The sequence below is a fragment of the Chelonia mydas genome, chromosome 5 (assembly GCF_015237465.2).
Source record: "Chelonia mydas isolate rCheMyd1 chromosome 5, rCheMyd1.pri.v2, whole genome shotgun sequence".
In the NCBI taxonomy this organism is placed as follows: domain Eukaryota; kingdom Metazoa; phylum Chordata; order Testudines; family Cheloniidae; genus Chelonia; species Chelonia mydas.
Window position 1 is genome coordinate 109,904,083 of NC_051245.2, and position 24,105 is coordinate 109,928,187.

Here is a 24,105-nt window from a genome sequence, read left to right on the forward strand (position 1 = left end):
AGAGCTATGCATGAGCATTGTATAAATGTGATCAGAATCAAATGAGCTAAATCTGCCTGATGATTAGGTGCTTCTACTGGTTCGTATTTCACAGACTGGGAAATTGAGATACAGATTAAGTGACTTGCTTAGATATACTGCTCCCAGTGAAAAAAGGAGAAAGCCATCATAAAATGTGTGGCTGTCAGTTTTCTTCTCCTGCCCACCCCATTTGTTGTTTAAAGGAATTTCTCCCCATGTCTTAATGTCATTTTATTCCTTTTCTCTTTCTGTTAGGCTTTTCATTCATGTAATGAGTTGCTATCCCTTCTCTTTCTGCCAGTGGATATGTACTCATTTTGTAATAACTGAAATAAAGTTGGGGCAAAACCCAATGCGAAGCTTTTAAGGTGTATTTAGAGCACCCTGAAGTGTTGCTTATTCATTTTTAAAAATAATGGCTTCTTTTTCTCCTCTATTTTAACCAAGGACTTAAAATTCATGCTATTTATCTGAGGTGGAATCAAGTTGTTCCTAGTATGTTCTGGTTTTGGAAGCTCTGGAACAAAAAATTACAAGGTATTAATTACAAAAAAGTAAACAAAACACTCAGGACTGCCCCCCTGCAGAACTCAGCCAATGGACTATTGAAATCATGGTCTAGCAAAAATTTCTGATTGCCCAGCCAGTGTATTTGTTTTTCCTCTGTCTAGCCTGCAGTAGCTTCTGTTAGAGCCTCTCAAGAGGCTTTTGAAGATTATAGGGAATCCTATAAAACTTCCAGAAATCCTATTGCTGCTCAGTAGGTTTTCATGAATAGTAAATGAGGTAAGGTGGGAAGAAGGAGATAAAGCAATTTCATGGAAGGGCCCCCTTACTGCTCCAGTCAAAAGTCAGAAGAGCAAACCCATTGTCCTGAGATTCTCTTTGTAGTTAATTTTCAGTGTGGGGGATTTAGATGCATGACACTTGATAATCAGAGTTGCATGGTAAAATCTGTGCATATTTACCTTTTTTATTCTTGCAGTCAGGAACCTGTGTTGGTTTTAATATGATAAAAATACTGCATTAGAGTAAATTAGTAATAGTAAATTAGTGCATTTGGAAGGGTTTTCATCTTCAAACTGCTTCACAGACATGGATTGATCTGTTAATTCTCGATTATAGGTAAGTAATATCTCTATTTTGCTCATAGGTTAAGTGACTTGCCTTCGAGGCAGTAACTGTCAGCTCAGGGAGTAGAACTCAGGAGATTTGAGATCTCAGTTTTGTGCTTGGATAACTAGATCATACTTCTCAAGAAAGGGTCAATCAATCCACTGTCCTTTAGATGATGATAACATTATATATTCATTGTGTTTCAACAGAAATGTACACGGTTTGGTAAAAATTATTGGGAAATTACTACAGATGCAGGCTGTTACGGTGGGAAAAAGTGGAGATGAAGCTGTTCGGGATTTGTATGCAGTCAGGTGAGCTTCATGTGTGCGGAGTGTATGTGTTTTAATAATCATTGTTTTGAAATGACAAAAACTTGCACATATAAGTATTTACTAACCCTCTGATACAAAAAACAGTCATTCTGCCACTGGGGCTAAAGGAGAATTTACATTAGCTAATGAGTAGTAGTCATCCTAAAAGCAAAGGTTTCAACCCTTGGTCAAAATGTTTCAATAACATCAGCCCCTTCCTTTAAATGGAGAAAGCAGAATAGAAGACTTGACTGAGCTTAATGGAAGAAATGCATAGTAATCCCTGGAAGAATAGGAGGTACTTAAAAGAGGAGACATTGGATGCCTGGGAGAGAATCCTAGAGAGATACTCATTTTATACTCACTAGTCCACAAAAGATATAGAGCTAGCATCTGTGTGCTGTAGTGCTGCCAGAACTGGGGATCTGTAGAGCCCCTGGAATATGGTCCCACAATAATAATAGTTGCATGCAGTTACTAGAGCCTTTACCAAGACTCAGCTTTTCTGATACATGCATAAAATGCTTGCTGCCATTAAGGTGTAATAATATGATTGAGGAAAACTGGATTTTTTTTATGGTAACTATAGAGCTTTTGCCATTTGTTTAAATTCATATACAATGCTATTTATCAGGGTTATGTTATTTTGTTATATTTAATTTTGTAATAAGTGAATAATTGTTTTCCAGGCAACATAGTGCTCTCTTGGTGAGTTTTGCAACAATACTTTACATATATAGAGTCTTTCAGATTCCCAAAGCACTTTTAGTCTGCACCTTCCTCTTGACCAGACGAAAATTTCCTTTCTTGCCAACATGTGACAGTGGTAGGATACAAAGTGAAGAATGCTGTGAAATAGTTGAAATTACAGGGGAGTCTAGGTTGGCAGAATGTAACTGTCTGAAGTGGTGATGAATCAGGATCCCAGTGGTAATGCCCATGTAACATAGTTATGGGGTACAGAAGAGCCTTATGCCATTTTAAATGTTAGTCATCAGATGACACTGATTCACTTAGACCACATAGATTTTCATACCTGGACTGTAGTTTACCTGTGAGAGAGAGAGAGAATAATTTTGAGGGTCCTTCTTACTACAAGAAAGATGTTTACCCAGTCCATCCAGTTGTACCACTGGAAGTTAGATTAGAAAAAATGGTCAGTACAGCTAAGAAGGAAGTGGTTCTGGGTGAAGCAACCAGAAGAAGTGTTGGATTTGATATCTTCCTCTCTGATACCTGCCTTTTGTTACTCATGTTTGCAGTCTAGGGCAGTGGTCCTCAAAGCCGGTCCACCGCTTGTTCAGGGAAAGCCCTTGGCGGGCCGGACCAGTTTGTTTACCTGCCGCATCTGCAGGTTCGGCCGATCGCGGCTCTCACTGGCCGCGTTTCGTTGCTCCAGGACAATGGGGGCTGCGGGAAGGGCGGCCAGCATGTCCCGTGGCCCGCACCGCTTCCCACAGCCCCCATTGGCCTGGAGTGGCGAACCGCGGCCAGTGGGAGCCGTGATCGGCTGAACCTGCGGACACGGCAGGTAAACAAACCGGTCCGGCCCGCCAGGGGCTTTCCCTGAACAAGCGGCGGACCGGTTTTGAGAACCACTGGTCTAGGGGACCTGTTGGTTCATCAGCTGTCCAGGTGGTCTAGATAGCAGCAATACTAAAGTGATTTTTGTTGTTGTTCTGCACTTTCATATAGGCAGAATATTGAAATGTTATCACAGTCATAACACAGTTGTCACTTATTGGTTGGCCTACTGCAGCATGTTTTGTCTGGGTCTGATGGCAAAGGCTAGAAGCTGCATATGACAGGTTCCCCCCAGGGTTCCACCCGGAACTGGAGTACCACTGAGCCTGCCTGACCCATCAGCCTGGGCTCCCTTTCCCACTGTGGTGCTGTAATAAGTTGCAAAGCTCTCCAAACTTGCTCTTTCACCAGCATACACATAGATAGAGACACACCCAGCTGCAGCTTCACACAGATGCTGAGATCAGCTCTGCATGGGAAAGCTCAGCTAAGGCATCTCCCAGTTGCTAAGGCACGCACCCCCCTCTGGAGTGTAAAACCAGAATTATACCATCTTGCACTGCACAAGGAACTGTACAGCGTAAGCTCATAAAATTCGCCCCCTCCCTCAATGTGGAGAGAGATATGCAACAGCTTTCTGCCCCAAGTTATAATTTCCACACACTGATTTTAGACAAAACAAAAGCAAATTTATTAACTACAGAAGGATAGATTTTAAGTGATTATAAGTGATGGAAAACAGATCAAAGCAGATTACCTTAGTAAATAAACAAAACCGCAAACTGAGCTTAACACACTAGATAGGTAGGATATGAATTAACACATTCTCACCCTGTATGACAAACAGGCTGGCAGTTTCCTAAGGCACAAGCTGCCTTGGCTCTGCAGCTTGGGTTTTCCAGGTTTTCATACACAGGCTAGAAATCCCTCTAGCCTGGGACCATCACTTCCCACAGTTCAGTCCTTGCCCCTCAGGTGTTTCCAGGTGTGTTGTTGTAGGGAGAGTGAAGTCCTATCATGATGTCATTGTCTCCCTTTTATGTCTTTTTTCCACTTGCTAGAAAGCTCTTTTGCTGTGACCTGGGTCAAACAGTTCCCATTGTGTAGTGCTATCTCTGAGAGGTTTCTATTGTACACATTTCCTGGGCTAATCCTTGTGCTTGTGTGCATTTCCTCAATAAGCCATTAACATTGTTTGGCCTTTTTACTGTTGTACCTGAAAGGCTGCTTGTGGGTGTTTTCAACCTCACAACATGTTTCAGTAACACATACATAGCCAAACTTCATAGCTTCACATACGATGATAGCACATACAATCCAATGAGATATTGCTGTCTAGCAGATCAAGACATTTAGAATGATACCTCACAAGGCATATGTTGTACAAAACATATCCTAACTGACAGTGGTGAGTATTGGGGTCCAAGGGTATCACACTGCAGTTGATATATTACATAACATCTGATCTCGTCAGTAGGGCATATAAACAAGTTTATGGCTTCAGTGCTCAGCAGTCTTCAGTAGCTTCTAATATAATTCTGGAATTATTTCAAGGTCTTGGTGATGATATTTTAAAACCTTGAATATGCTAGAAGTGGAATATCTCTCAGCCCATCTCTCTCTCCATGACATGTCACAACAACTACGATCAACAGAGATGGTGAAGCTGAGACTGATCATCTTAGGGGAAACTCCAGTTAACCTGGGACTGGGCATTTTTGATGGAAGCTTCTAGGTCATGGAATCACTTACCACTGGAGATGTGTGACCAAGTCTTGCTGCTTTTAGAATACAGTGCCAAGCCTTCTTTGCGCAGGACTTTCCTTAGTAGTAGAACTGAACTGTGGCTGGCCAGGCATTGGGCTCTTTGAAGTCTATCACCAAACTGATCCCACCTAGGAAAACAGATATCAAGAATGCAGTGTGGGGAGCATCTTGGTCCTAATTTGTGTGTGTGAATACACTGAAACTTTATTATGCAGCTGGATACTATGGTGAGATCCCCTTTAGTGATGATTAGCTGAATAGAAACTAGATTGCCTTTCTCTCACTTGTGACCCTAAACTGCTGGACACAGCTTTGTTTTTTCTATCAAATTATGTTTCCTTTCTATCTCCTTCTCTTGATAAATTGGGCGGCACATAAAAATAGTCCATATGTCCCCAAAATTACTACACAGAGGTATCTGCAATACTGTAATATTAGCACAGGGAAATGCTTTAAGATTTCAGCTAGCTCTATAGTAACGCTGAGAAAATGTTGACTTGCTAGTGGCCACCACTATATCTGCTTTCCCAGACATGGATCTTGGTTTTGTAAAATCCCATAATACTATGGAAACTCCTTTTTATGACAAAGAAAGAAAGCTGTTGACATAGTAGTTTTCATCAGGAGAGAGCTATATATGGATAGATGTGGCTGAACTTTGGAAAATTAATTAGCAGCTTAGAGGTAGTTAGGATTTTTGTATGCAGATGGAGAACACTTAATTCCCAGTTTCTTTGTCCCTAGCCAGCTATAGTGGTGTTGTCCAGCTCTGAAACCTCTTTGGCTAAAATTATGATGATGTAAATTAGTGTGAGAAGGGATGGTTAGAACTGCTACAAGAATGTAGAACCTCCCTCTCCTCAGGGGAGAGAAGGACTTCCAAAGAATTATAGCTGCTGACAGAGTGTGGAAGGTGATGTTTAACAGTAATTTTAAAGCTGTTTAAAGTAATTAAGAACTGAAACTAGGCATCATGACAAATCAAGCCTTGTAGACTCAGCCAGTGTATTGCAGCAGGCTTTTGTTGCTGCTGGTTAATTTCCTGAAGAAGTAGATTCAAATGGAAAAAAACGGATCTAAATTTTGAATACATAGGAGTTCAGTGTGTTGAGATTCTGGGTTTTGGCTTAAAGCCCTTCTGTACATGAGGAACGAACGCTTTTTAAAAAAAATTCAAAGACTTGTCAGGTTACATTTTTAGTTGCACAATTTTATCAACTCCTATACTATATTTCCAGCTTGTAACTACTGTGTTGCACTTGAGGTTAATGTGAAACTGTCACAGGATTTTCTTTCCTAAAGAAAAGTGAGAGTATATCCAATAACTCCTGATGGGTAACCTTATTTTAACAACATTCATGTAGTGCGCTGTCAGGTATGCAAAAATGTTCAATGGAAAAATCATTGGAGGATTGATGAAGCACCAAAATGTGAAATAAACAATTATTGTCATCTTTTCTGGCATCTTTTAAAAATTATAGTACAGATTAAATAAACTTTAGGGCTTAGTGATATTTTCTATTGACTAAAACCAACTTATTATGGCCTATCTATTGTGGTAACATCACATTATGAAGAATTCTTAGAAGGAAATTGAAGATCCTGATGTCTTGCAATTGCTTTTGTTTTTTGTTTCTTTAACATTTGACACTCTCACCAATTATTTCTTTGTCTCCAATTTTGTCATCTTTTGAGGAAAATTATTAGGGAGGTTGTGGCAATGTAGCTATGGCTCTATTAATTCCCTATAGTCTAGTCTACTGCTATAAACTAATCAGCCTGTTTCTCCTGTGAAAGAAAAATGAATGAGATTTTTCTATTTTTAAATCATAGAATCCTAGACATGTAGGGTTGGAAGGGACCTCAAGAAATCATATAGTCCCCCTTCTCCCCTAACCCGCCCTGTGCTGAGGCAGGATTAGGTGTGCTGCACCGTCCTTAACATCTGTATTCTGACAGATGCATAAGAGCTGTTCATTTGATCTCCATGATAGTATGTAAGTACTTAGATTTTTATACCCCACCCTTCCCTCCGGTATTGGAGTTAGGAGTTCCTTGACCCTTTTCAGTATGGTTTTAAACATGATTATGTAGACTTCACTAGTCTCTTTGGTCAATGAAGTCCTTCTGATGATGGATAAAGACCAAAACAAAGATTTTTTTTTAAAGGTGCTTAAAGTTCATAGTCCATATTTAAAATGCTTAAGTATGTGTTTTGACTTTAAAATCAATTGGCGCTTCAGGATGCTCAGCACTGTTCAACAGTTTATAAATTGGAATCGGCTTTGGCACTTGAGTTGGATGTCCTAGATTGGCATGTCCATGGTCTGGGATCAGGCATTCCCCATGGAGGGCCTTCAATTCTGAAACAGAGCCTGGTTTTGATGACTTTCAGGTCATATTGCAAAACCTATATGTTAACTCAGGCCTGAATGGATGAATTTTAGTGGCAGGTGAGGATTTTTTGGAGCAACGTTGTAGACGTTGTCAATGTGGATCAGTGGTCTCCAACCTTTTTACCCCCAAGATCACTTTTTGAATTTAAGGGCAACCCAGGATCTACCCCGCTCCTTCCATGAGACCCCGCCCCGCTTACTCCATCCACCCGCCTCTGTCGCTTGCTCTCCCCCCCTCACTCACTTTCACCGTGCTGGGGCAGGAGGTTGGGGTTTGGGAGGGGTTGCGGGCTCTGGTCTGTGTCAGAGGGTTGTGGTGCAGGAGGGGGTGAGGCAAGTAAACTCTGGGAGGGAGATTGGGTGCAGGAGGGGACTCTGGGCTGGGGCAGAGTGTTAGGGTGCAGGGGGGGGTATGGGGTGCTGGCTCTGAGACGGTTAGGGCTGGGGCAGGAGGTATGGAGTGAAGGAAGGGGTATGGGATGCCGGCTCCAGGACGGGGGTTGGAGTGAGGGCTTCCACCAGGCGGAACTTACCTTGGGCAGCTCCCAGTTGGCGGCGCAGTGGGGCTAAGGCAGGCTCCCTGCCTGCCCCAGCCCCATGCTGCTCCCGGAAGGAGCCAAAGTCTCCCTGTGGCCCCGGGGGGGGGGCACGTAGCTCCTCGCGCTGCCCCTCTCTGCAGGCACCGCCCCCGCAGCTCCCATTGGCCACAGTTCCCCGTTCCCAGCCAGTGGGAGCTGCGGGGGTGGTGCTTGCAGACAGGAGCAGCGCACGGAGACCGCTACTCCTCCCACGGGGCGTGCTGGCTGCTTCTGGGTATGGTGTGGGGCTGGGGCAGGCCCTGCTGCACCACCAGAGATTGCGATTGACTTATAGCTTATCTTGGATGGATGTATACAGTCTAGTTTTCTGACCACTAAATGAACTCGAATAAATAAATAAACACAAATAAAATAATTTTTTTCATTGTGGGTTTATTCTGTTTGATTTATATTTCACCAGATCGCTGCTAAACCTTATGAGACTGGGAAAAGTGCAGTAATAGTAAGGGTGTTCAATATTAAAGGGTGTTCAATATAAAAAGAATATTTTAAAATTAAGTGGAACAGAATTTCAGTAGCAAAGTCAACAGAATAGAGGAAAGAAATTGGCTATAAAATTTTGAGATCAATGTCGCTTTTGCAAGTCTTAAAAAGCCTGGGGTGGAAACAATGAAAGAGCTTATTTATCGTTGTATGTGTCAGTACTTTCTGATATGTTAATTTTTTTTCCTCCTTAGCCTCCTTAATTTCTTTTCAGTGAATGATTTGACTCTTCTGTATTTTCCATAACTATTCACCATTTTTATTTTTATTGTGTTAAAATGTTGAAAAGCTGTTCCCCCCCCCACCCCTTCCAATCAGCAGTCTGAAATAAAAATTCAGAACAGGTAGAAAAAAGCTTTTAAAATGCATATTTGATGTAGTAAAGTGCTGTGCTTTGTTTCTGAAAGAGTCAGAGTCACAGCTGCATACATGTCAATGCATGGTGAATGCGACATTGTTTCCTCGAACAGAAAAAGCAATCTGTCCGTCACTGAATTTATGACGTAAATTGAATTGTAGGTCTCCTATGTTCAAAGATGTAACAAAAGGGTTGAGGTGACCTAAAGGTTACAAATAACTTTTGATTTCATTGTTGCCTACCATAAGACTAATCTTTTTTGATTATCTTTAGTTGGATGTATTTACACTTGGATAGTTGGAGCTGGTTGCATGTCTTGCCTTATCCTAGGTTCCTCCCAATAGGATCAAGAACATTGCATTTTCATTTTTTCAGTTAAAGTGCAGATGTTACAGCACTTTGCTAGCAAAGCTGAATTTAAGATTGAAAAGAGATTTCCACCCGCAACCTGTCTTTTCTACTATTTATAACTTTTCCAAGTTGAATTATTTGGGGCTGAATCTTTTCATGTTTCATTTTAAAATCACTCTGATTGACCACAATATTTTATTCTGTTTTTAATTTGATGAAATTTGGTCCAGATGTCTGACCTTTAAGAGCCCACAGAATCAGAATCCTTCTAAATTTAAAATGTTTTCTGTGTTCTGACTTGAAACCAGCTTAACTTTAGAACCTGATGCCTGGCATACCATTAGTCCTTGAGGGCCCCATTGACTTCAGTATAGAAACAAGACCTGGTAGAAGCAAGATCAGGAACTTAATGAAGACTAATTATTTTACCTAGTTAGAAGAAAATGTATTTAAAATATAATTGAATATGCAGCTGCCTTAGGCCAGAATGTACACAGCCCTGCTTTTTCAGAGGCTCCACATCATATGTAAATCATATACCTAATCTGACAGTGAGAGAGCCATCTCATATTCCCGGGTTTGTGATCCTGTCTGATTAATGCCAGCATAGGGAATTAATTTCTAACTCGCCTTTCACACTACCCTTTGGAACTTGCATTTCAGCACTGTATTTTGCCCTCCCAGTCCATCTAAGGAAGTCACTGGGACCAAAGAGCTTCACTAAAAGGTGCAGGAAGGAAGGAGTTAGACAGGGTGGGTGTATTGTGGGTCTGCACAGGGATGTGTGTATATGGGAAACAGTTACAGCCAAGGAAGGGAGAGGGTGGAGTTATGCCCTTTACTTCTGTTAGGTCACTAAAAATCTGGGGCCAAACCTGGGCAAGGCACGCACAGTTGGTCATTTTTCATTACATCCATATCAATAGGAATTCTCTGAACATCTTGCAAATATCCCATCACATCAGCCAGCTTGACATTTGAACAGCTGTCATTTTTGATAGTGAAGAAACTTTGTATATTCTGTTCTGTATATTCATGAGAATTGCTTTCGATGGCATAGTAGGGAAACCTATTTTGTTCAGTTGACTTGAGATTTACAAGGCTAGTACGAGGGTTTTTTCCTTCTGGTATCTGTATGCATGACAGTTAATGTCCTGGAAGTTGGTTGCTTTAAGCCATGGATGTAGAAAGATCCTGAGCTCTCCAAACTGTACTGAGCAAACTTATACAAAACCTACAGTAGAGAAATGGAAATGTCACTTGTGGTGAACACTGATTACTACCCCTGTCCAGCCATTATGTAACTTGATAATAAAACTTTACATTTACCTAATGCCTGCCATCTGAGGAACAAAACATGCTCAGTCATTACAAACGTTAATTAATCTAGCATCCTGCTAGGTGAATATTACTTCTGTTTTATTGATGAAGAAACTGAGGCACATAGAATCATAGAATGTCACGGTTGGAAGAGACCTCAGGAGTCATCTAGTCCAACCTCCTGCTCAAAGCAGGACCAATCCCCAACTAAATCATCCCAGCCAGGGCTTTGTCAAGCCTGACCTTAAAAACCTCAAAGGAAGGAGATTCCACCACCTCCCTCAGTAATGCATTCCAGTGCTTCACCACCCTCCTAGTGAAAAAGTTTTTCCTAATATCCAACCTAAACCTCCCCCACTGCAACTTGAGACCATTACTCCTCATTCTGTCATCTGGTACCACTGAGAACAGTCTAGATCCATCCTCTTTGGAACCCCCTTTCAGGTTGAAAGCAGCTGTCAAATCTCCCCTCATTCTTCTCTTTAGCAGACTAAACAATCCCAGTTCCCTCAGCCTCTCCTCCTAAGTCATGTGTTCCAGGCCAGTAATCATTTTTGTTGCCCTCCGCTGGACGCTTCCCAATTTTTCCACATCCTTCTTGTAGTGTGGGGCCCAAAACTGGACACAGTACTCCAGATGAGGCCTCACCAGTGTCCAATAGACGGGAACGATCACGTCCCTTGATCTGCTGGCAATGCCCTTAGTTATACAGCCCAAAATGCCGTTTGCCTTCTTGGCAACAGGGGCACACTGTTGACTCATATCCAGTTTCTTGTCCACTGTAACCCCTAGGTCCTTTTCTGCTGAACTGCTGCAGAGCCATTTGGTCCCTAGTCTGTAGCGGTGCATGGGATTCTTCCATCCGAAGTGCAGGACTCTGCACTTGTCCTTGTTGAATTTCGTCAGATTTCTTTTGGCCCAATCCTCTAATTTGTCTAGGTCCCTCTGTATCCTAGCCCTACCCTCCAGCGTATCTACCACTCTTCCCAGTTTAGTGTCATCTGCAAACTTGCTGAGGGTGCAGTCCACGCCATCCTTCAGATCATTTAATGAAGATACTGAACAAAACCGGCCCCAGGACCGACCGTTGGGGCACTCCACTTAATACCGCTGCCAACTAGACATGGAGCCATTGATCACTACCTGTTGAGCCTGATGATCTAGCCAGCTTTCTGTTCACCTTATAATCCATTCATCCAGCCCATACTACTTTAACTTGCTGGCAAGAATACTGTGGGAGATCGTATGAAAAGCTTTGCTAAAGTCAAGGAATAACATCCCTCATCCCTCATCCACAGAGCCAGTTATCTCATCATAGAAGGCAATTAGATTAGTCAGGCATGACTTGCCCTTGGTGAATCCATGCTGACTGTTCCTGATCACTTTCCTTTCCTCTAAGTGCTTCAGAATTGATTCCTTGAGGACCTGCTCCCTGATTTTTCCAGGGACTGAGGTGAGGCTGACTGACCTGTAGTTCCCAGGATCCTCTTCCTTCCCTTTTTTAAAGATGGGCACTACATTAGCCTTTTTCCAGTTGTCCGGGACCTCCTCCAAGAGACTTAGTGACTTGGCCATGCCATAGACTTTCTCTGTGACGTTGATCTCCTCATGGAGATCTCCTGACTTTTGGTCCCACATGCCTTTCTATCTGCTCGTTAAATTTCATTTGTCCTCCAATTACAAAACTGACAGTAAATCAAACCAAAATAAGTAGTGGATGGATAAGTACATTCTAAGATGAATTAGGGATGCAAGGGTAGCAGCTTTATTTCAAAGTTGTATTGGGTGTTGCAGTTTAAGCAGGACTAAAATCCCTCTGTTTTAGTTATTGAGTTTCTCCTCCAAATATAACACACCAACTGTCATAGTTTGCTGGCTGTAAGTCTTAGTTTGCCTAACACACGGTAGCAGTAGAACCTTTGATGTTTTTGGTTTGCTGTTCTGTACACAGTCCAATTCTAGGATTACTGTACAGTTGAGCAAGATGAGACTCTTGAGACCAGATGGTGGAATTGTCATGGTCTTTTTAACATGAACTTCCTTGCTCCAAAGAGACTTGTCACTGTTGATTATTTCTTGAGCCCACTCTGTTTTTACAGCTGAACTCAGGGCAATAGAATAACAAAGGAGCCTGGCATGCAAGGTGTACAGGGTCTGTTGCTCTCTGTAAGACATGTTTTCTAATCCTTTGCTCATTCTTGTGGCTGTTCTCTGACCCCAATCCAATTTTTCAACATCCTTCTTGGATTGAGGAGAGCTGAATGCAGTAGTCCAGTAGTGGTTGTACCCGTGCCACATACTGTATATTTCAGAGTTAAGTGGTACTTAAATAAAGTTTCTGTATATAGAGATATAATGGGAGTAAGTTACTACCTGCAATTCTAAATTTTTCCAGAGAAGCCCATCATATTTGTTTAAAGAGGAAAATTGTCTTCATGTCCAAATGCAATGGAGAGTATTGCAGCCTCCTTACACCTTTTTTAACATGTACTCCCAGGCTTAGCAGCCTGGTTCTATCTATCTGCAGAAGCAAGCAAGCACTAACTTTTTGGGGGCACCCTAAAGAACGTTAACAAAATGCAAGTAATTTATGATGATGATAAAATTATTAATCTGACATTTATACAGCTGCATCACAAACATTCTTCTATAGCAAATAGTTCTCACAAGTCAGATCAGGATCCATTTTCTTGGCAAGAAACAATACACTGGAACTTGCTTTCACTTTAGATGCCACAGAATTTTTATTAAGAGTAGGATATTGCAGATCTTAAAAACCCTGCAGTTATGCAGTATGAGCTGAACTCCAAGCCTGCAGAGTTCAGGGAGTCGTGTTCCACTGTAACCTCTTACTAGAGTAGAGACAATAATATTTGCAATTTTCTTGGCTGTTAGCTTTCCTCTGACAAACTCCTAAAGAAACAAGGAGCATTAGGTATGAAAGATCATTCTGCAGTCAGCTTATGTAACCCATCAGCCATTTCATTTGGATAATGGTGACATTTATTACTCCTTAAGTAAACTGAAATCCAGTCAGTTACCCAGTATTCTAATAAGGTCAGAGAGAATAAAGTACCATAATATGGAGCACCTCCTTTTGTTTTAAGAAAATGTATCTTTTAGTTTATTTTTCAGAAATGTGTTACTGGGCACAGCATTTTTGTATTCAGGGTCATATTTACAGCAGATGGGTATGGTCTCACTAGTTCAATGACAGCCTGAAAGCACCATCATACTATTTAGTCAAACTGTGATGTATAATAGAGAAAAGAACTTATACCTTGTTTTTTTCAAAGTGCAGAACTCCTGCATATACCATTGGCTGCATTTGGAGCTGGGATTACTCAGCACTGCTGAAAATCAGGCCATAAACATTTCTGTGTAATGTGAAATAATGTAAGAATGTCTGAATTTGTTTATATTTTTAGTGTTTTACAATGAGAGACATCCCAGGCTTGGGCTCTCCTAACAATATTTATTTAAAAAAAGAATACAGACTCCATCTAATGTCCTGGTAAACAGACTCCATCAAATACCCTGACAACAGAAATACAACTTAATTTAAATTTCCTAACAGTGTCTCCATCAGGGTCCACCATGCACTGCTAGCCAGCCTTGCCCATCACCAGTCTCCTTATGGGCCAGAGAGGAAAGATGGGCCTGCAGCATACCCAGAAGTTTAGAAAAATTTGGGCAATTATGTGGAAAGGGGGTTGGCTAGTGAATTCAGAAGGTATAATGGAACTCCAACTCAGGCGCCCCCACTGACTATGATTATGGCATTATCTCCTGGGCAGAGAGGTGGCCTCTTAGCTTGGTAGGTCTCAGGTTATTTAGTGCTTTATAGATCAAAACCAGCACTCTAAGATCCACCTAGGAACAATTGGCAGCCAGTGCAGATGTTGGAGCATAGACTTGATGTGCTTGTGAAAAGAAACACTTTAACAAACTGAGGGCAGAATTCTGGACCAGTTGCAAGTTTCCAGAATTAAGATGTAGTCCTATCAAGACTGCTAAGTGTCATGTATTGGATGTGCACTCCCACATTCCCTGCTTCTCATTCATTTCTGCAGCCCTGTTTAAATCTCATGTTTCCAGCAGGACTTTTCCTGCAACTTCCCTTCTTGGTCACTGGGGGGAAATTATGGCACCAGGTGTCAATGCTGAGGTCAGGGAGACTGTCCTGTGTTCTTAATGTGCCCCTTGCTGGCAGCAGTGGCACCAGTCTGTCTTGTTTGCAGTCGGTGAGGAGCAGAATGGGGTTTGGATGGGCCTGGTGAGAGCAGGGTGGAAGGAGCCAGGGCAGGCACAGGGAACAGAAACTGGAAAGGGCTGGTTAAGAACAGAAGGGGCAGCAGGTAGTGGTGAGCTGGGGCAGGATTGGGGAGCTGCACCCCACTTTCAACAACTGTCATCGTAACAAGCTCCCCGCCACCAAAATTCCGCAGGTGGATTTCATGTTTAGGCTCCCATTCCTTTCCCCTCTCCACAAACAAGCTCCCATGCCACATTTTTTCATACTCCCTCCAATAACGTTTGTCCCCACTGGCTTATCCAGGCTCCCAGTGCTCACCAAAGCTGGTTTTGATTTTGCTTCTGCAGGGTGGAAGGGATAGGCTTCCGTCTCCAATCCCTCCCCCTGTTCACACACCTGTCCACTGCTGAGGGGCACCCTAGGGAGAAATCCATGACCATTTTTCCCTGGTGAGAAATGTGTCACGTGGAGTATCTCAAAACTTGCCTGTTGTAGATATATCCCAGTGTATTGCAATAGTTTAGTTCTGGAGGTGGCAAAGGTGTTGACTAGAGGGCTGCATCAGAACGAAACAGTTGCAACCTCTTGGCTGTGTAAATGTGGCTTAGTAGCTACAGTAGCAATCCAGACACTTGTATTGTAATGAAAGTAGACCTGCCCTTTCTAAAATAACACCTTTCACCCTTGCACTCATGTTCCACTCGTGGTGTCCCCCTCGACCACTATATGGCAGTTATCTACCCTGATATCTACCCTGATAGTTGTTTCCATACTCTTGTTTCCTTGTGTGTAGTCCGAGAGAGGGTGCCGGAGAACACATACTGAACATGATATGCAGGCCCCTCCTTTTGCAGCTGGACGCACTTCTCCTTCATGGAGAAGAAAGCTGATCTCTCTTTGATTCCTGATTCCAAGCTGGTTTAGTGATGTGTGCTGGCCTTGGACCACAATTAAAATCCCCTTTGCTTGGCATTGGGAACACTTCAGCATCCACGAAGCACGTGGAATAAAGAGGAGAGCCTGGAAGTGGGGTAGGATGGTGGTGGTGCATGAATGTCCCAGAGGGAACTAAATTACTAAAAGCTAGTAATGGGAGGAGGAGAAAGAAGTGGAGCAGACCAACGACAGAGCCAGTGCAGGGGTGACTCCATGGAGACAGCTGCATGAGGAACTGCTTCTGTTCCAGACAGACTGGAGACAGAGTATATGCAGCCTGCAGTAGGCGAAGGCACACCTCCAAAAAGCAAACACTTCTGCCAAAGAGTCATTTCAAGGGCTGGCCACCTTTGGGAAGCTTAGGTGGGCTCTCGGTGTTTTGGTTTTTGCTGGGAAAGGATGGCTGTAAAATCATTGGTTTCAGAGAAGCAGCCGTGTTAGTCTGTATTCGCAAAAAGAAAAGGAGTACTTGTGGCACCTTAGAGACTAACCAATTTATTTGAGCATAATCTTTCGTGAGCTACAGCTGTAGCTCACGAAAGTTTATGCTCAAATAAATTGGTTAGTCTCTAAGGTGCCACAAGTACTCCTTTTCTTTTTGTAAAATCATTTACTCTCCAGCCATCAAAGGCCCTTTGAAAAGCTACAACTGACCCTGTTATGGGCTGGAGAAAAAAGAAAAGTATTAATACACTTGTCAAGGTTCCTCCCCCACTCTGAACTCTAGGGTACAGATGTGGGGACCTGCATGAAAACCTCCTAAGCTTACTTTTACCAGCTTAGGTTAAAACTTCCCCAAGGTACAAATTAATTTTATCCTTTGTCCTTGGAATAACCACTGCCACCACCAAACTCTAACTGGGTTTACTGGGAAACGTAGTTTGGACACGTCTTTCCCCCCAAAATCCTCCCAACCCTTGCACCCCACTTCCTGGGAAAGGTTTGGTAAAAATCCTCACCAATTTGCATAGATGACCACAGACCCAAACCCTTGGATCTGAGAACAATGAAAAAGCATTCAGTTTTCGTACAAGAAGACTTTTAATAGAAATAGAAGTAAATAGGAGTAAAGGAATCACCCCTGTAAAATCAGGATGGTAGGTACCTTACAGGGTAATTAGATTCAAAACATAGAGAATCCCTCTAGGCAAAACCTTAAGTTACAAAAAAGACACACAGACAGAAATAGTAATTCTATTCAGCACAATTCTTTTCTCAGCCATTTAAAGAAATCATAATCTAACGCATACCTAGCTAGATTACTTACTAAAAGTTCTAAGACTCCATTCCTGTTCTATCCCCGGCAAAGCAGCATACCAACAGACACAGACCCTTTGTTTCTCTCCCTCTTCCCAACTTTTGAAAGTATGTTGTCTCCTCATTGGTCATTTTGGTCAGGTGCCAGCGAGGTTACCTTTAGCTTCTTAACCCTTTACAGGTGAGAGGATTTTTCCTCTGGCCAGGAGGGATTTTAAAGGGGTTTACCTTTCCCTTTACATTTGTGACAACACTGATAGTCGTCCGGTCTGGTAATATGTCAAACAGCAAAAGTGGTGGCAGACTTTAAAGACCAGGTTTGAGAAGCTGCAACTTCTGCTTCAGTGGACCAGCCACTATGGGCAGCTTCTCCCGCTGAAGAGATGTATCTGTAGTTGAAAGACTCCAAAGAGCTGGGTGATGTGCAGATCAGAACTTTTTTCTGGGTACTACTTATAAGCTAATAGGTATAGGTTATATGCTTTATACCTCCTCTCCTCCATTTTTTTTGTTGTCTTTAAATAATTATTCCAAAGATTTTTTCCCCTCCTATTTGTGTTAAGTGATTTACGTTTTCTTCTTTAATAATTAGTCTTGTCATCTGTAGCTTATTGAGGTACCTGAAGCATTTCAGAGTATTTTGGGCTAGTATCTTAATTTTGGGGAGGCCTCCCCTTAATTGGGGAGCGGTTTAATACCCCCCATACATTGTGAGCTCCTTTGTTTTACTTGGTAATAAAATGTTTTAATATCCTGCAGTATGTGTGACGCTTATTGTTGAGCAGATAATGGCTCCTTTTATGGGTTAATCAGTTGATGCACTTCTGGTATCCAAGTCCATTGCTTTAGACAGTGTTCAAGAATCCCTTAAGTATGAAAGGTGCTCTATGACAATAAAGACGAAGCATTTAAAATATGAGATCCTAAAGACAAGATTGTGGAGGGAGACTTTCAAAGACACAAAGGGCAGTTCGGCATCCAACTCCCACTGAACAGCAATGAGTGTTAGGCACCTAACGTACCTGTGTGTTTCTGAAAATCTCCCCATCTGTCTGTATTTAAATCAATTACGTGATTTTTAGGCACCTATTTATGGGCATATTAATTTAACTATAAGCACTCTTTGGAAAAAGTCTTTGCCTAAATCTGTATCTAAAAAACAGTTCATTTGAATATTGTTTCCAGGGGATCCCAAAAATTATACTAGTTCTATGTATAGCATCTTGATGAAACTCGTGAAGGAAGTTGGTTAAGGCAGGGGTTAAATTTTGTACATCTACAGCTGTTATCTTGAAGATAGTTACCTCACATGTTTGCCTCCTCCATTACAGATCCAAACGCAATTTCTCTGTGTTTCAGGTATCCTCCTCATCCACTGATCACTGTACTTGAAAACAGACCTGATTGCTGGCCAGTTCTCTTGCAGCAGATAACAGTATTTTTCCAGCAATGTCCAGAGAGGTAAAAAACAAATACAGTTCAATTGTTTGTTTATATCTGTAGAACATGTACTAATTCCACAAAGAAGTGCTTGCTGAAGTTACAGGGTAAAGTACGTGGTTGTATGTTTTTAAAAAAGAACAACAAAACCCTCTTAGGGTATGTTTAAACAGCAAAGAAAATCCCTATGGGGTGGAGGGTTCCCAGAGCCCAGGCTCCAGCCCGAGGCTGGAATTTTACACAGCAATGAAACAGCCCCGCGAGCCTGAGCTGGCTGGCATGGGCCAGCTGCAGGTTTTTCTTTGCTGTGTAGAGATACTCTTACATTTCTTCGAATAATACATACTGTCAGTTAGAGCTGGTTGAAAAATGGTTATTTTTTAGCCAAAAATTGTATTTCAAAGTTTTTTTGTTTCCAAGTGTTGGAAAATTTCTAAATATCTAAAATTGCTAAAGTTCTTAATCAAAATAGTTATTGTAAAAGTTATTCAAAATGCTGTGGAAATGGTATCTGAATTTTTGATAACAATTTTGATGTTTTAGATGATGCCTTCGATTTGAAAAAGTCACTAATTTTTCATTAAAAATGTAGTTTCTGAAAAAAGGTCATTGTTGGATGAAAACTTTGAATTCAAAAATGTAATTCTCTTTTGTTATAGACCATGTAGTTATGAAACCAAATATTAAGTATAACTTTGGAAGATTGTCACAGAAATGGTCTAGCCCAGGCAGAAAATCCACTACAGTGAGGATGTTAATGGAAACATTAATAGTTCACTAAACCAACCAAAAAATTATTTCCCTGTGTTAATTGGCCAGTTGGCTTTTGAATGGATACAAAATTTGTATTTTGGAGGATTGGGACTGCTTAGTTTGGAAAGGAGACGAGCTGGGATGTCAGTTAAACGAAATAGTGAACGATTTAGAGAAGGTAAACCAGAAGTTCCTATGTACCTTTCTCATAACATAAGCACAGGAGGATGTTCAGTTCATTCACATTTAAATCTGATAATAGCAATTATGTTTTTGTTTTACACAACACATAATGAATCTGTGGGACTTGATGTCCATGACATTGTCATTGAGTCCAAGAGCTCAGACAGACTTAGAAAAAGAGTAGCTATTTACATGGGCAATGAGAAAATCCTCTATATTAAATACCTAAGTAAAAAGTCGGAGTATTAACCCTCAAGCCACCTGCCCAATAATGAGGCATGAATACATATGGGCAGGTTACTCTGTTGTTGTCCACGGTGGGTTTCAGGTACTTTCCTTTGAGGCGTCTGGTACTGTTGCTGTTAGACAGGGTACTGAAATAGATGGACAGTTGCTGTGTTCTGGTGTGGCAATTCATGTGTTTCTAGGAGTTTTCTGCTTTCTTCAGTGTTGATATTTTTCTTACTACAACTCTGTTCTTTTGGGAAAGACGATGCTGAACAGAAGGCCATTTAAAAGTCAACATTTGCAAAGCATTACCACAGAAGTATCAGAGGTGCCTGCTAATATGTGGCTGGGGAAACTGTGTTAATCTCAAATGTCACTGTGTGATAAGTTGGCAATTGCTGACATTTTAATGGCTAAAGCTGTATAACAGCACAGTCTGTCCAATGACAAGGTCCATGAATATCTTTTATACAACATGACTTCATTGCAGGTAAAATGGGAGCTTTTCTTCTGGGATCGTGCAGCAAACTAGTACCATAGCTACAAGCCATTTTTCCTGTTAAGTTTAAATGATAGTGATTTTAAATGGTGGCTTTTGAAGATGCTTGCTTTTTTATTTAAAAAATTGAATTACAAAGCCGCCACCTTTATAAAAATTGTCTGTTTAAAAAAACAGACCCACACCATTTACGTATACGTGAAGAGCTAAAAGGACACTGTCAAATAGAAATCTAATCTTGAAAAATGAGTTTAAAGCACTATCAAGTATTATACCAGCCCCTGCGTTACTGACCATTTTTTGTAGTTTTACAAAACATATTTCCCTATATTTTTAAAAATGTCTTTTCTCTGTTGCTTTGTGAAAGACTCTCACAAACAGGGGAACTGACTGTAGTAATACAGTGAAATTAACTACATATATATTGCTCTGTTGCAGAAAGTAGACAACTGGGGTAAGAGAAATATTTTTCAATATAAATATTTTTCTCTTTATTCTCTTTATTTTATGAATTTAGGTGTTACTTGTGATGATAGAAGTTAAGGAATCTTCAAACAGAAGTTTGAGTTTTAAGTTGATGTCAAATTAAAAAGGCAGATTCATTTTAAAACAAAATATTAGAAAGACAGATCCTCCAGTCTCTTTACAATTCTGGAATTCACTGTTCATAAAGAATTCTGTCATAAGTGGATGTGATATAATCTGTTGTTGAATGGGCAGCAGAAAAAGTGTGAAACCTTGACCTCATTGAAGTCTATGGCAAAACTCCCATTGACTTCAGTGGGACCAGGATTTCACTCTTCAGGTATAAGGCCTGTCTGTTTCCTTAAGCGTGATCCTGCATACACTTACTGAAGTCAGCAGGACTAGTCACATACGTAAAGTTGAGTAGATGAATAAGAGTTTGCAGAATCAGGGTCTTAGTGTTTTGTTTTAGTTGTATTTTTTTCCCCCCTCAGGGGATGGCCTGATGGTGATGTGGGTGTGACTGGAGGAGATAGTATGGCTGTTTGGGAATTGTTATTGATCTATTAAAATGTTAATGACTGTTGTTATTCAAGGAGCTCAGAAAACAGGGAGGCATTGTGAAAATTTGACATTACGTTTTTCTGTTTTTCATGGGAAAGTTTTTATTTGAAATTTTCTGAACTACTGTAATAACACCTTGAGCTGGAGCTAGAGATTTATAATGAATTAAAATAAAAAAAATTGTTTCTTGCAGATAACTACAGAAGATTTTAAAATGTATTTCATTTTTGGTCCAATCCCACAATCTTTACTGAGGCAAAACTCTCACTGAAGTCAGTGAGTAATGCCTGAGTAATGAATGTGTGCTGTCACGAATACATGCATTCTCCAGTACTGAAATCATAATAGAGTATTTTAAAATGTATGCAGAAGGGGAAAGCCACAGATAGCTTTTCATAACCTCTCAGGGAGTCGAGTCCTGATTCAAATTACTTGGAAGTCAGTGGAGAAATTCTGATTATGCATTCAATCTAAACCCTACTGAAGTTAATTATTATGGCCCTGATCCTCCCACTGAAATCAGTGATAAAATTTGCAGCGACATTGGAGGGTGCCAGAAAAACTTTATTTTATATGGTATTTAGTATATATTTAGGTGTATAGTAGGTATTTTGTGTGATGAATGGGAATATGGAGCGACAACTGGTTAATTTTTTTTTGACAATAGCTGCATTCTTTGGAAGAACCCACTTGTCCTGTTGTTCTTCCTGCCACTTTTTATCCAAAGGCTTTTATAGCATAAAATCCTAGATCTAGAATATAGTGATCCAAATGTATTACTGATTTTTTTAAGACATGAATGGGAGAAGATGAAAGGTTTCTGGAGGTACTTAATTATTTAAGAATATCTGGGCATTGTAACAGTATTGTGATTCCCAGTTTTGAGACCATGAGTCATAAATGGATCAACAATTGGATATTTTTTTAAAATGTGTAGTTGTGAGTTTCTAGCAAAGTGAATCCAATAAAACAATACAGTGATACACTCTTTGCCCGGCAGCAACCCTTGTTGAAGCAGTACTTTGTTTTGATCACTGTTGGTGTGGTAACTTTCAAACAATAAGTTATTTTGTGTTTGATTTATAGTGATGAACAGTCAGATTTTATAATTGTATTTCTGAACAACATTATCCAGATACCACATAATTTGGTACAGCAATATCTATGATGACATTTAGCACAGAAAACAGCTTTCTAAATTGTTGAGGAAAAAAATCAAATATAAAATGCCATTGCATATCTAAGAGTATAAAGTGAGGTGTTATTCATGCAGCAGTACAGAGTAAGTATATTGGCAATGCACTTTAATTGCACCTTTACTATACAAGAGCTCATTATATTGTTCTGTGCCAGTAAATCAAATTGTTACTGCTTATTGTGAGATTTAGCAATGACTGTCATGGTGTCTTCTCATAATTAGTATACATCCTGCACAATGTTGATACCTATAGAGGCTGTGAATGTTATGTTGGTTGGGTTTCACTGTTCACTGACTTTTACCAGTAAGTGGTCTCAGAAAACTTATGTTTGAAATGCAGGGCACAGAGTTCATGCGTCTGTATAATGACCCCATTTTTAAGATACCTGTATTGTGAACCGTCCCAATTGGGGGAGAATGCGGAACTGCGAATGGGTCTACTTAAAATCTTACTTCAGCCACATGGTCCTGAGAACAAAGAGGCACCTTCTACACTAGAACACCTTATTCTTCAGCTGCTTTGTGACTTGATTCCACATTTTCAGGTAAAAGTTAATTTAGTGCTTGGCCCTGCCTTCTGCAAATAAACTTAGTTAAAGCAGCTTTGTTATTGTATTACTCTTTTGTGTGTTCACATGCAATGCTGCATTCCAACTCCCACAAACTAGATTTGATCAGCAGCTTGGAAATCCAGAACTGATAAGTCTGGTTTTCTCGGGGAAGGTAATATAATTTTTTTAAGTGTTCAAATCTGACCATGCAAGGTCTAACTGGGAACAAGTGTTGTGTGTGATAGTAACTAATGATGCTGATGGCCTTGTATACAGTTTAAGCTGGGACAGCAGCATGTGAGAGACAGAATGTTATTGTCCTGAACCAATCACAATCTGCTGTTCTTCTTCGAGTGTTTGCTCATGTCGATTCCATCTAGGTGTGCATGCGTCCACATGCGCGTCCGTCAGAGATATTTGCCTTAGCGGTACCCATAGGGCTGGCTGTCGCATCCTCTGGAGTGCCACGTTCATTCGGCGGTATATCAGGCACCACCGGCCCTGTGTCCTCTCAGTTCCTTCTGACCGCCAGTGGTGGTCGGTCGGAGTGCCTTTATTGCTTAGCAAGCGCTAGCAGTTTCTACCATTCTGAACTTCACACCTTAGAGCCGTTGTACATAGTTTGCATTTGATAGTTAAGTGTTACTTAGTAGTTAGGGTCCAAGTGGGACTTTGCCCCAGGCAGAGCATCCCTGGTCTCCCAGGTTTAAGTCCTGCTCAAACTGCAGCAGGCCTATGCCTGTGAGTGACCCCCATGGCAGCTGCCTTAAGTTTTTCGGGGAGTCACGTGTTAAGGAGTGGTGCTGGATCTGCAAAAACTTTCAGCCCTGCACCCAAAAGGAGCAGGATATCGGTCTCAGGGCTATCCTAATGGAGTCCGCCCTCTGCCCGGCTTCCAAGCCGCCCAGACAGGTTGCACTGAGTGCCTCCGCCTCTATGCACAGTGCTTCACTGGCACCAAGCTCCTCCTGGCATTGTTCGCCAGGGCTGAAGAAGAAGCCAAGAAGTGCTCCCTGGCACTGAACAAGAAGGCCCAGGGGTCATCTAGCAAGGGACTTGGGCCTGCCAGTCAGGCTACTCCGGGGCTATGTGATCATGCCTCCCCAGCTGGGGCTCCCAGCCCTCTTAAAGATCCGCCACCGACTCGTGGGAGCAGTATGGGACCCACATTCCTGGCTGCACCTTCATCGTCCCAGGCTCCCCAGGCACAGAGAGAGCACAGGTCTCCACCTGCTCTGATGAAGACCCCGGTGCTGCAGAATCTGGCTAAGGTTTCCCACGAGGGCAAGCCCACCCTTAAAACCCCTCAGGAGCAGGAGAACAATGCTCGTTGCCGGACGGAAGATGTTGATCTTCTCCGCTGTGTCTGGAATCCAGGGGCAGATCCCAATCACATTGTTGATTGCCCAGGCAAACTTCCAGATCCCCTTGGCGCTACTCACCGGCACGGGGTTGATGCTCCCCTTACTATTCCTGGCACTGCTCACTCTCTCGATGGTCATCCTCTAGGCATCAGGCCCGATCACC

At 41.5% G+C, this 24,105-nt stretch overlaps 1 protein-coding gene across 6 annotated transcripts in view; it reads left to right on the forward strand.

The window, feature by feature from the left end:
- FOCAD (focadhesin) overlaps positions 1 to 24,105 on the forward strand; it is a 199,744-nt gene that overhangs the window by 24,993 nt on the left and 150,646 nt on the right. For all 6 annotated transcript variants that reach the window (XM_007061677.4, XM_043546322.1, XM_037902048.2 and 3 more), the window contains 3 exons: positions 1,347 to 1,451; positions 18,057 to 18,158; positions 22,368 to 22,572. In XM_007061677.4, coding sequence (XP_007061739.2) covers positions 1,347 to 1,451; positions 18,057 to 18,158; positions 22,368 to 22,572 — 412 coding nt within the window. The remainder of the gene's footprint in view (positions 1 to 1,346; positions 1,452 to 18,056; positions 18,159 to 22,367; positions 22,573 to 24,105) is intronic.